The sequence below is a fragment of the Hyperoodon ampullatus genome, assembly GCF_949752795.1.
Source record: "Hyperoodon ampullatus genome assembly, chromosome: 14".
NCBI lineage: Eukaryota > Metazoa > Chordata > Mammalia > Artiodactyla > Ziphiidae > Hyperoodon > Hyperoodon ampullatus.
Window position 1 is genome coordinate 24,469,056 of NC_136927.1, and position 12,623 is coordinate 24,481,678.

At 43.5% G+C, this 12,623-nt stretch overlaps 1 protein-coding gene across 1 annotated transcript; it reads right to left on the bottom strand.

The window, feature by feature from the left end:
* Nucleotides 1–1,091: 1,091 nt before the first annotated feature.
* On the bottom strand, nucleotides 1,092–5,159 carry ZNF597 (zinc finger protein 597; the record flags this gene model as incomplete). Its single annotated transcript, XM_079718626.1, is given in 5 exon segments — nucleotides 1,092–1,184; nucleotides 1,187–1,495; nucleotides 1,497–2,188; nucleotides 4,122–4,248; nucleotides 5,127–5,159. Coding segments are annotated over 5 exon segments (1,254 nt in total).
* Between the last annotated feature and the right edge of the window lie 7,464 nt (nucleotides 5,160–12,623).

Below are 12,623 nucleotides of genomic sequence, written 5' to 3' on the forward strand. Positions count from 1 at the left end.
AGTGAAGCACGTGCACAGGGTAGCCTCCATGATGGCCATCCTCACCCACCGATCTCAGTCTCCCAGCTGCCTGCAGTTTTAACATGTGGTACAAATGCCAACATATAACGCAGTGTCGCTGAACACATGGCCTCTGACAGCAGACACCAGAGGTTAAATGCTGGCTTCAGCACGTTGCTACTTTTGTGTCTTGGGAAATGTACTGATTGTACCCTCCATGGGCTCTACTTACTCATCTACGAAAGGAGGATAGTCCTTTTCTGTCAGATTTATTCTGAAGATTAAATTAAATAATATAACTGAAGTATTGAGCATGCACACTAAACAAGGGTTACTGCCTCTTAGAGAGAAACAAGTACCTTTCCATTGCTCAAGTCCAGGCACCAGAAAGGGCTGTAGTCAGATTGCTAAAATTCCTTCCAAACACTTGAATCACAAAGGCCAGTGCCATCAGATCTGAGAATGGATACTAACTTCACGGATACTAACAGCCATCTTGACACTAACCAGTCCAACCCATTTGGGAACACTTCACATGGAGGGAAAAAAGCTTCCAAACCCCTCCAGAAGTTCATATGTAAAACAATAATCTCATACAAACATTACATTCTGATTGTTACAGCAAAAAAAAAAAAAAGTATAAAATAGATATAAAGGTACTTACTTTCCTAGATCTTAGATCTGCAGAACTAGCAAACAATAAATAAATTTGCCTTCTAAAACTTACTTAGAAACCATGTAAACAAAATTAAAAGAACTCTAGCAATAACCTTCATTTTAGTGAAAACTGAATTTTTTTTTTTATAAGTTCTGTATCTTTCTCCGGCTCATACAAATGGAATCTGGATAGTAACTGAGCTACTGAGTTAGAATTCTGGCTTTGTTCAGTAGCTGTGACACTTACTATGCTTCCTTCATTATAAAACAGAAATCATGGTGCCTAAATCAAGGTTGTGGTCAAAATTAAATGATATATTACATGGAATGTGTGTAAAATGCTTAGCACAGTACCTGGCACATAAAAGATAATTGTGCCCCAGTTTTCAGTATAAATATTGAGAAGCACGAGCATTAATGTAAACTTGCTATATTTACGTGGTGTTTTGCGCATGGGTTTGCTGATGGACAATGAGATGTGTTTTCAACCTGAAACTTTTCCCACACACGGTACATTTAAAAGGTTCGAGACTGTGTGGTTCTTCTGGTGGCATGCAAGCTCTGAGTCCGAAATAAAACTTTCTGCACAGGGTTTGCATTTATGGGGCCTTTCCCCTCTGTGAATGCTTTGATGGGAGATAAGCTCAGAGATACGAAGAAAGGTCATCGAACACTCAGGACACTTTAAGGGTTCGAATTTTGAGAACGAAAGCAAATTTTCCCCGCAATCGTTGCAGTGTTCAGGGTTGTCCTCGTGGCCCTGCTCAGGGAGGGCCAAGTGCGAGGGCTGCCCAAAGTATTTCCTGCTCGGACTGCATGGGTGCTGGCTGGCTGACCCCGTGCCTTTTCTCAGGCAAAGCCAGATTTGTTTTCTGATCAAAATATTTACCACAGGCTTTTTTGGCAGCGTGGGTTTTCTGATGCTGTACCAATCCTGGGAGCCACATGAAACCTCTTCCACATATGCCACAGGTGTAGGGTTTCTCCTTTACATGGATATTCATGTGCCGAGACAGATGTGAGTGCTGGCGGAAGCTGCTGCCGCACTCGGCACACTTATATGGTTTCTCGCCGGTGTGGATTCGCTGGTGGGTTCTTAAGCTGGCTCTGTGACTTAAAATCTTCCCACAGTCACCACATTTATACGTTTTCTCTCCTGAATGCATTTTCTGATGCAAAACAAGGTATGAACTATCACTGAAGCTTTGGTCACATTCAGGACACTTGTATGAATTTTTGGCTTCTTCCCCAGGAAATTCAAGAATTTCAGAAAGTGCTCTGGCTCCTAAACACTGAGATAGTTCTATCAAAGGGATGTGGTTTTCAATGGTAACTAAAAGGCTTATGAACCTTCTCTTGCAAGCAGTTCTATTTGACATTTTCCTTTCAAGGTTTCCAACTCCATGCCCAGAGGATTTTTCTGGGTAGTAGACAAGGGGCACAGCAATGGAGTATTTTTCTAGGGCAAGCTCTTCAAGTCCCATAGATTCTAGCCTTAGCTTCTGATTAATCTCAATCTTGCCTTCTCCTCCTGTTGATAAAAACAAAGCAAAACATAAACACCCTCGAGTAGTACTGGGGAAAGAACAAACTAGTTACACAGAGGACCAGGAAGCTGTAGGATGGCTGACAAAACTCAGGCCTGCCCCAAAGCATTAGTTTTTAATATTTTCCCAAATATTCTTAATTTATAAAGCCAATATATCAATCCAAAAGGGATCTTTCCTTCCAAAGCAACAGCCCTATGACTGCCCCAGCTAACTGCCTGGAAAAGGTTTCTGGGCTGCAGGGCAGTGTGTGGAAATCCAGTCTTCAGTGTTTTTGCTGATTCGAAGAGACCAAGTTCAGGAATGCCAAGGCTGCTAGAATTTGACAGCAAAATACCAGAGAAGAGGCAGATGCCCAGGCAGAGACCTCTGGGCATCTAGATGGGGTCCCCTTAAGACTCTGGCTGCATACTAATCTGTAAATGCATCTGAGGAAACTACCCCAGGTCAGGGAAAGAACCACCAAAAAGGAATAGAAAGAGCAATCTCCAGAATTCACATAATAGTTCAATAGTTCATGTTCCCACCAGCCAAAATGGAAAGACTCCCTACCACACAGAGCATCAGGCAGTATGCTTAGAAAGACACTGCCTTAGCAGCAGGCCAAATCAGCCCTAGACTAAAGATTGCTCTGAACACACCCTAACAAAGCAAAAAGCAAGCCTTGAAAGGATGATATTGATCCCAAGTAACTTACTGATAAATGAGCACCCTACCCCAAAGTCCAAAAATTGTTTTGAAAATACAGCAAAAGCCAGCATACAACAACATAAAACTCACAATGTCCAACATCCAATCAGAAATTACCAGGCATGTAAAGAAGCAGAAAAATATGACCCCTAACTAGGAGCAAAATCAATCAACAAAAGCAGACCCAGAAATGACACAGATGATAAAACTAGTAGAAAGAATGTTTAAAGAGCTATTATAAATATGCTTCACATGTTCAAGAAGGTAGAGGAAAACAACACGATGAAGACAGAAGTAGAAAATATAAAATGTGAGTTCTGGGAAAGTTCAAACAGTCACCCCTAGTCAAGGATTTATCCTAGACTAGGATAAAATGACTAATGTTTCTACATTATAGTTCCTCTTAGGTGAGAAAGGCACACCATCCCCTTAAGATTAAAACGATTTCCAACCTATAGCAAATAATAGTAACCCATACTAATGGAGTTTCACAAGTAAAATTGTGAATTGATGGTAACAAATATCTGGAAAGATTATCAGGTCTTATGCAAAACCACAGTCACTGTATTAGACAGGATTTTTGCCTTTTTAAAAAAATTTTAATTTTTTATAAAATAAATTTATTTATTTTTGGCTGCATTGGGTCTTTGCTGCTGCGCATGGGCTTTCTCTAGTTGCAAGAGCGGAGGCTACTTTTCATTGTGGTGCGCGGGCTTCTCATTGTTGTGGCTTCTCTTTGTTGCGGAGCACGGGCTCTAGGCGTGCCGGCTTCAGTAGTTGTGGCTCGTGGGCTCTAGAGCACAGGCTCAGTAGTTGTGGCACACAGGCTTAGTTGCTCCGTGGCATGTGGGATCTTCCCAGACCAGGGCTCGAACCCATGTCCCCTGCTTTGGCAGGTGGATTCTTAACCACTGCATCACCAGGGAAGTCCCTAATTTTTTTTTGCCCTGCTGCATGGCTTGCATGGGATCCTAGTTCCCTTTCCGGGGCTCCTGGCAGTGAAAGCACCGAGCCCTAACCACTGGACCGTCAGGGAATTGCCAATTTTTGCCTTTTAAGAATCAACTCACCCTTTGAAAACTGCACTCTTCTGAAAGTTCTTATCATGTCCACATAAATCACTCAGGGATAGGTCCCACTCCCCCATACCAACATGTGGATGAGATATGCAATCCTAATCCTAGAAATGACCAAAGTTCAAAAATGCAGGAAAAACAACTTTGTTACCCATCAAGGCCATATCCTCCAAACACTCCTGTGGCGTGTCTCTGCTGCAGGACCTCTGGGCAGGGTGCAGACTCACACACTCCTCTTGAGAAAAATATACAGCCAGGTCCTCAAACAGCACTGGCCCCTGAAACAACACGAGAGCCCATCTCAGGACAAGAAGCTGGAAAGCTACCCCCTTACTCAGTCTGGGAAGGCTGAGAAGAGCTAGAAACATCAGAGGCAAGGGAGAAAAGGGCTTGGTGGAAAAGGTCCCTGAGTGCTGGCGAGGGGGTATGAATGGGTTCTGAGGGCTGGGGGTGGGGATTAGGAAGGAGAGAGTAAAAATGGACCACTGGAGGTAGTGGTATAAGGACCAAAACGGTAAACTGGGAGAAGTTCTAGAAGAGCCTATTAGAAAAGATGAGGGAACAACTCTCAGGGAACCATTAAGGAAACCATTACGTAGGGATGCTCTAAGGGAAAGGAGAAGACTGAGCAGCCCGGGAAGAATCATGACAGGACAGGAGGTCCATTGTTCTCCCAACATCCTTCCCTTTGCTAGTCCCTCTCCTTCTTCTTCGTCACACTCATGGCTAAGCTCACTGCAGCATCATATCCAGGCCTATTCCTCCTTCCCTAAGTTTACCAAACTTATAAATCAATAGAGCTCTGGTGTGATTAAGAATCACCTGGGGTTTCTGTTTGTTTCTGTTTATTCAACAGGTGTGGAATGAAGCTTAGAAATCTGTAAGTTTGAGCAGCATTCCAGAAAAACACTTTGAGGTACCCTGTAATAGCCTTCTCCAATGGTCCCTGCTCCCAGTTGGTGGTTCTAAAAGGAAGGCTCTGATAAGCCATTTCTCCTATATGCCTGGTAGGAACAAAGACAGCTTGGTGAAAGGGCTCTCTGGGGATCAGGGCCCCTCGCATCACGGGCATGCCTCACCCTCCTCCGAAAGAGGCCAGGCAGAGGCCAGAAAGGAGCGACCGGAACTTGGACCCAGAGAAGGGACCCGGTCTCACCTGGGCCCCGGTTGTAGAGAGTGTGGATGCCATCTTGAGGGGTGGTAGTGTCTTCAAGTCACCACAGGGACTTCGGAACAGATCTGGGAAGGGAGAAAATAGTATTTGGAGGGGCCAAGCTCCTCCACGCACCCCCTCACATCCCCACGCCCTTTAAGACCTGAGCCTATGACTCCTCTCCCCGGCCCAGCCTCGTAAAGGCCGACTCCCGGGCCGGCCGGGCCCCACTTACGGCTCCGAGACTAAAGATCTCAGGAAGCCTCCCGCTAACCAGGCAAAAGCAACAGAAAGCGACGCCCAGCCGAGACTCGAGACCGAGAGACGCCGTTAGGCTCCCACGCTCCCATGCTCCCCTACGCTGGACCTGCCGGGAAAACCGCTGGATGCGGCGGGCCCCCGTGCTTTTACGCAGCTCTGCCTCTGATTGGCTAGCGTGACCTAAGAGGGGGCAGTCCCTTTTAAGTGTTGACCAATAGGGCCTTAATAGGCCTTAACGGAGAGCCTCCCTCCCCCGGCTCACCCGGCATTCTGGGAGATGTAGTTTTCCCTCCGTTTTCCCAAGCATTTCCGGTTCCGCTGTCTGGGTCTCCCCCGTGAGCTCAGTGCCCACAGACCTGGTGAGGTGGAGCGATAGGGTGACCACGGAGGGACGTAATGTTTCAGGGAAGAAGGAAAGCAAGTAGACGGAGAGAATCCGGAACCTGAAGAGTATCGGTACTGAAATGTGGGTTCGGCCGGCAGTACCCTGTGGGTCCGAATCTTTGGTCCGGCCGAGGTGAGATGCCTGAGTGGCCAGGAATGCGGGTCCTAGTCTTAGCCTGAGTAGTCCGCTGTGTCTTGGGCGGACTGCGGGGCCATGGAATGTAAAGGGGCGTCTTCTGAGTGGACAGAGTTCAGGTCGGCGCAGGCCGGTTGCTCGTCTCCAACGCAGTGTATTCTAGGGGCATTGTGCCCGGCGACTGCAGCCCAACCGAGCCATATCAGGCTTGGAGCCACAGCGGACTTCAAGCGGTAGTAGAGCCATCGGATTGCTTCGCGGGACGTTGTAGGCCTCTTAATACCTCCCATTCGACCTGCCCCATTGCCACATATTTTCTACTTTACTGGCATTGGGTGCCGTGGTGTAGGGCTTTGGAATTAGAAAATTGAGCTGCTTCCGCAGCTCTGCCACTAATTGCTTGTGTCATTTTGGCCTATATACAACTTTACTTTCCTCAGCTGCAAAGAACTCAGAAGCCTCTCCTCAGAGGGTAGTTTCAAAGAAATTGTCAGTTTACAAAGGTGTCTGAAAAAACAAGTGTGATATTTACCTTAATAGAAAATTCTGAATACGTCTCAATATATTTTCTTATTCTTGTGCCAGGCATGTTCCTATACCTAAAAGGTCACTCAAGGAGTGGTTGCATATTAATTGAAACAATATTATCAGAGTTGACAAAATAAGTAATGGGATTTGGTGGAGTATCAGATAGGATAGTTTCAGCTGCAAGTAACAGAAAACCCAACAAAATGTTCAAAGGTAGGGCAGTTATAGGTTGATTAATTCAATGGCGTAATGACACCATCACGGTCCCAATACTTCCATATTTGTCCTCGGCCATCCTTAGCATGTTGGGGAAGATGGCAATGGAATCCATGTAATACATGCAGACAAGCATTGTGTCATGTACCAATCCTAAACCAATCATTATCAAGAGTAAAAAGACTAGCTACTGTATTGGTTTTCACCCATCATGGTTCACTTCCAGGGGACCCAGTCTCTCTTGACCATCTGCCTGCACAAAATCAGGGCTCTGTTGGAAAATAAAAAGAAGGACGAAGAATAGACAGGTTAACTAACCGTATCTGCCACAAGTGACATCTTGACAGGTAGAGCTAGGCCTTGTGGGGATGGGTCACAAAAGAGGTATCTGGGGGTCCCAGGAGGAAGGAAAAAGGTGCTGAAAGGACAGGTGGAAGAATGATAAGGACAAACTTTCCTACAGGTTAGACCAACCCAAAGTGTAAATGTTGAAGAAGAGCTAATGGCCTGGTACATGTTCACCATGTAATCACAGTGCTGTTCAAGTAGTCCTCTTTCCCCTCTTCCTTTGTACTTAATTTTATGGTATTCTTATGTCAGGGATATCTCATTTGGGGCTCAGATCCTCCTGATTTTGACCTGTGGCCCTTTAACCAAGAACAAGTGGCTCTAATGGCCCTTTACTTTGAATCCTGTTCTCCTTATTACAAAGAGATAAACCCAGTTTCCAATGACTAGAAGTTAAGCCTGTGGTATTAACTCACTGGGTAACCGGAGAGTTATCTTTGAAACAGGAGAGGAAACAAAATCTTCCCTAGGCCTTCTGACTACCAAAACTGAACACGTAGATCAAGAAAGAAGAAGCTTGAAAGCTTGATCTTGCTTAAAGGAAAGAGATGAGATACAAAGTCTATGATAGACCAAGATTGAAAGAATAAGACTGAATTATATACCTAACTTGATTTTTTATTTATTTATTTATTTTTCTAACTTGATTTTTTTAAAATCAGAGGTGCTTGACCATATATCCATTAGAAGTTCAAATGACAGATTTTAATCATCCAAATTTAAAAATTCGTCTGCCACAACCCTTTGACAAGTTTCTTCATTTCAGCCCCTAACATACCAATAATAATAATAATCTGTATGTATTAAAATTCTTTCCATAGCCAAATATCTGCTTTCTCTCTGAAGATCACGTCATCTTTTTTAAAATTAAAAGTAACTTTTTATTATTACAAAACAGTATATGTACATTTTAGAAAGTTAGAAAATACAGATAAAAAAATAGAAGATAAATGCACCACATTCTTATCACCCAGACGTTATCACTATTTATTGTTAAGTATATATTTTTCCTTGTTAATTTTAAACATGACTTCCAGAATGAATTACTCACTAGGTTTGGTGTTATTTTGGCCATGCTGCGCAGCTTGCGGGATCTTGGTTCCCAGACCAGGGGTCAGACCTGGTCCCCAGCAGTGAAAGTGCTGAGCCCTAACCACTGGGCAGCCAGGGAATTCCCAGGTTTGGTGTTTTTAACATTCCCAGATGGTACTGCTTTTTAGGGTTTATTACTTAAAAATAAGTATGTCTGTTGTTCTTATAGCAGGGGTCCCCAACCCCCAGGCCGTGGACCGGTACCGGTCCATGGCCTGTTAGGAACTGGGCCTCACAGCAGGAGGTGAGCAGGGGGCGAGCCAGCAAAGCTTTATCTGCCGCTCCCCATCGCTCCCCATCACTGGTGTTATCGCCTGAACCATTCCCCAACACACCCCCGCCACCGCTGTTCGTGGAAAAATTGTCTTCCATGAAACTGGTGTCTGAGCCCAGAAAGGTTGGGGACCACTGCTTAGAGCCTTTAGTGTATCCTTCATGAGATTTTACTACCAATGGGAAGTTGACAAGTTCTTCTTACAGTGCACCAAAGGAGTCTAGACAAGCAAGAATAATCTTTTTTCCTGACTTCAGCAAGAGGCTTTTCTCATAAGTATCCAAAATGCCTGACTGAGCAGTTAGAAAGCTGGGTTCACTGGTTTGTCTCTAATTGGGGAATGATGGCTGTAGCTCATGCCTACAGGTTTTACTTTCACCAAGAATAAGAGGCTCTCATGATTTGAAGCTAGGATCACCTCTAGCTGGGCAGGAGTTCCTTCATCAGAAAGAAGCTCAGGGCTCTAAAATGTACCCCCAGTACATTAATCCCATTACCAGAAAGTGGCTTTGCTCCATATCAACTCTAGCAGGATTCTTTTTCAGTCACTGAGGCCAGAGACACTTCCAAAGAAAGGTTCTAGATCTACTGATACTGATTAATTCTTGCAAATAGAAGCTGCAACCAGAGATTCCTGGAGGGTAATGAGATCTACAGAGAATGCAGGTTAAACACAGTGAGGACGGAGAAGAAATGATGGGTTGGATAGTAGGTTAGAGGACTATGTGCTCAGATAATTCATTTTCCCCAAAAAGGCCCATCAGATTGAGAATTCTGAGATCAGGCTTGTCTGAGACACTTGGCCTGGGAGTTACAGAGATGGCGTGGCCAGGAGCAAAGTGATGGCCTGCCTCTTTCTCCCCTGCAGCATAAGAATGGCTGTACCTGGAGGGACGGGGGACTGAGCCAGCCGGAGTGCAGAGAAGAGTTCCAGGGAGTGAGTCAAAGCCTGCTGTGTCCTAAGCAAAAACTAAAAGAATACAGCAACACTAAACCTGCCCTAAAAGAAATAATTGAAAAGTCTTCCTTAAATAGAAAAGAGGCAAGGATCTATAGGAATGGGAAAATCACAATAGGAAAGGCAAATGTATAAAAGGACTGAAGATCACTTAAACAATCCAGTACATAGATTTAAAAAACAATCAAAGTTTTGTAAAAGTGATTATAACCACAATTAACAGCAAAAGGATAAACTAGATGTAAAAGCCTGCTCTGCCTTGCTGTGGATGATGCGCTCATAGTCAGAGGGAACCTACTCAAATGAAACCCATCTTGCTGGTCAACATTTAAAAAATTATTAATACTGAATAATAGAGAGGGTTTAGTGAGACAAAAGCTTTTACTTTGCTGGTCAGTTGGTAAGCAAGTATACTCAGTATACTCTTGTAAAGTAATTTGCCCCTATTGTATGCATTGTGCGGTTGAAAGCTATTCATAGCATTTGACTCTGTAAATTTAATTCTAAAAATCTATGTTTTAACTGGGCATCTGATTTCATTAACTCTACTAAGAAATTCAAAATAACATTGGCTTAAACAAACAGAAATATATTTTTCTCCCACATACAGTCCAAGCTGGTCTGATAGCTATGCTCTGGAAAGTTGCTGGGGACCCAGGCTCCTTCTGCTTTGTGCTCCACTATCTTAGAGTGCTTCGTATCCTAAGCATGACTCTCACCTAGTATGGCTCAGTACCACACCTGCATTGCAGCCAACAGGAAGGAGAAAGGGAGGGCATGTCCCTTCCTTTTCAGGGTGGAACTTGGGAGGTTGCAACTATCACTTCTGTTCACATTCCATTAGCTAGATCTTAGTCACGAGGTCACATAACCACACCTAGCTCAAGGGAGGCTAGGAAGCATAGTATCACTCTGGTAGCCCACACCCAGCTAAAAAGCACAAGTTCTATTACAATGAGAAAGAAGGAGGAGGTAGACACTGGGCACAGCTGGCAATAATTGCCATGTTATCCTAAGGAAATATGTTGAATATGGAAAAAGATGAATGGAAATGGATGGGAAAACATGAAGGTCATTGCAGAATTATTTACAGTAGAGAAAAATTGGAGAAAAATGACCTAATTTCTAAGTATTTTTCCTCTCAGGAGGAAAGATTGCAGCCAATTAAAATTATATATAAAAGGAGTTTTTGATAACATGGGGAAATGCTTCCAATATGTTTTTTTTTTCTTTATAAATTTATTTATTTATTTATCTTTGGCTGCTTTTGTTCTTCGGTGCTGAGCACGGCTTTCTCTAGTTGTGGCGAGTGGGGGCTACTCTTCGTTGTGGTGCGTGGGCTTCTCATTGCAGTGGCTTCTCTTGTTGCAGAGCATGGGCTCTAGGTGCGCGGGCTTCAGTAGTTGTGGCTCGTGGGCTCTAGAGCACAGGCTCAGTAGCTGTGGCGCACAGGCTTAGTTGCTCCATGGCATGTGGGATCTTCCCAGACCAGGGCTTGAACCCGTGTCCCCTGCATTGGCAGGCAGATTCTTAACCACTGCACTACCAGGGAAGACCCCAATATAAGTTTTTTAATGGGATACCAAATTGTACATAAAATGCCATCATAATTATTGAAAATATACTGAAAAGAGCAATAAGGAAACAATAATGTTGAGTGATTATCTTTGGATGATGAGCAAAGGGTAATTTTTTCTTCTTTATACTTTTTTCTATATTTTTCTTATTTGTTACAGTGAGTATGTATTTCTTCCATAATTAGCAGATTATTTAAGCCAGGGCTCTGGAGTCAGATTGCCTGGGTTGAAATTGCTCCTAACAGTTTAACAGCTATAACATCTTGGGTTAATTATTTAACCTCTCTAAGCCTTAGTTTCCATATCTGCAAAATAGGAGTAATGATTGTAACTGTCTCAGGTGATTATTGGAAAGATTAAATGAAAATATATTGCGTAACACTTGCCATAAAAGAACTGCTCAAAAAGTATAAGCTTTATAATTGAAAAGGTTTCTAAATAAAACTGTTGTGTATTGGCACTTTAGCAATCAGATACATCAGTGTAATCCACAGATAGCTTCCTGTAATGAGGCGTTTCCCAAGAACTTGAAAAGAGGGGAATAAGGCTGAATTTTGAGAATTAAACGGGGAAAATGAAGATAAAATCATGTTTCTGCAGAAATAAGAAGTAACCTCGGGACGTCCCTGGTGGTCCAGTGGTTAAGACTCTGCGATCCCAATGCATGGGGGCCCCAGTTCGATCCCTGGTCAGAGAACTAAGATACCACATCCTGCAACTAAGCCCGCGTGCCTCATCTACAGAAACCCGTCTGCTGCAACTAGAGAAGCCTGTACGCTCATCGAAGAGCCTGTGCAGCCAAAATAAATAAATAAATAATAAAAAAAATTTTAAGTGACCTTAAGGAAAGCCTGGGAAGTTAAGGCGTGATTTATGGATCTGCAAAGTAATGTGTTTACAGAGCGGCCTAGTCTGAATGGAGCCAAGAGAAGGAAGAGTCAGCAAGAGTCTGGCAGCCCTCCTGGCACTGCTCAGACACAAGGAACATGGACTTGTGGGGCAAGCATTCCTGACCTTTGAGAAAGGCCTGAGTAAAAGATCTCCCTTAAGGCTCTCTTTTCTTTCCCCTTTATACGCTGCTCACCAAGAACTTTCTGGTTAGCAGTCTAGTTTCCCAGGAACACTAAGAGAGGAGGAGGTGTCTGGAGCAGGGTTAAGAGCATTCCAGTGACTCTTGACTATAAACAAGTAAACCAGAATTTGGTTTAAGCCTCAGTCTTTTGTGAGCCTGACTGGTAAGCCCAGTCTCAGGGTACACTGACAATAAAAATGGAGAATCAGACCTTCCCAATATACTGGCCTGACCCTCTTAGTCCAGGCTAAGTGGCCACCTCTGTCTTGGTTTTAATTGCAGCAATCAGTATCATTCTTGGTGATCCAGCTTATACACTTGCATCATTTTACACCCAAAGGGAATTTTTTTGGAAGCAAATTTTTTTTGGCCTTGCAAAACTATTCTATTTTTATTTTTTGAAATTAATTTATATTGGGGTATAGTTGGTTTACAATGTTGTGTTAGTTTCTGCTGTACAGCAAAGTGAATCAGTTATACATATATCTGGTCTTTTTTAGATTCTGTTCCTATATAGGTCATTACAGAGTACTGAGTAGACTTCCCTGTGCTATACAGTAGGTTCTTATTAGTTATCTATTTTATATATAGTAGTGTGTATATGTCAATCCCAATCTCCCAATTTATCCCTCCCCCCGGAAGCAAAATATTTGG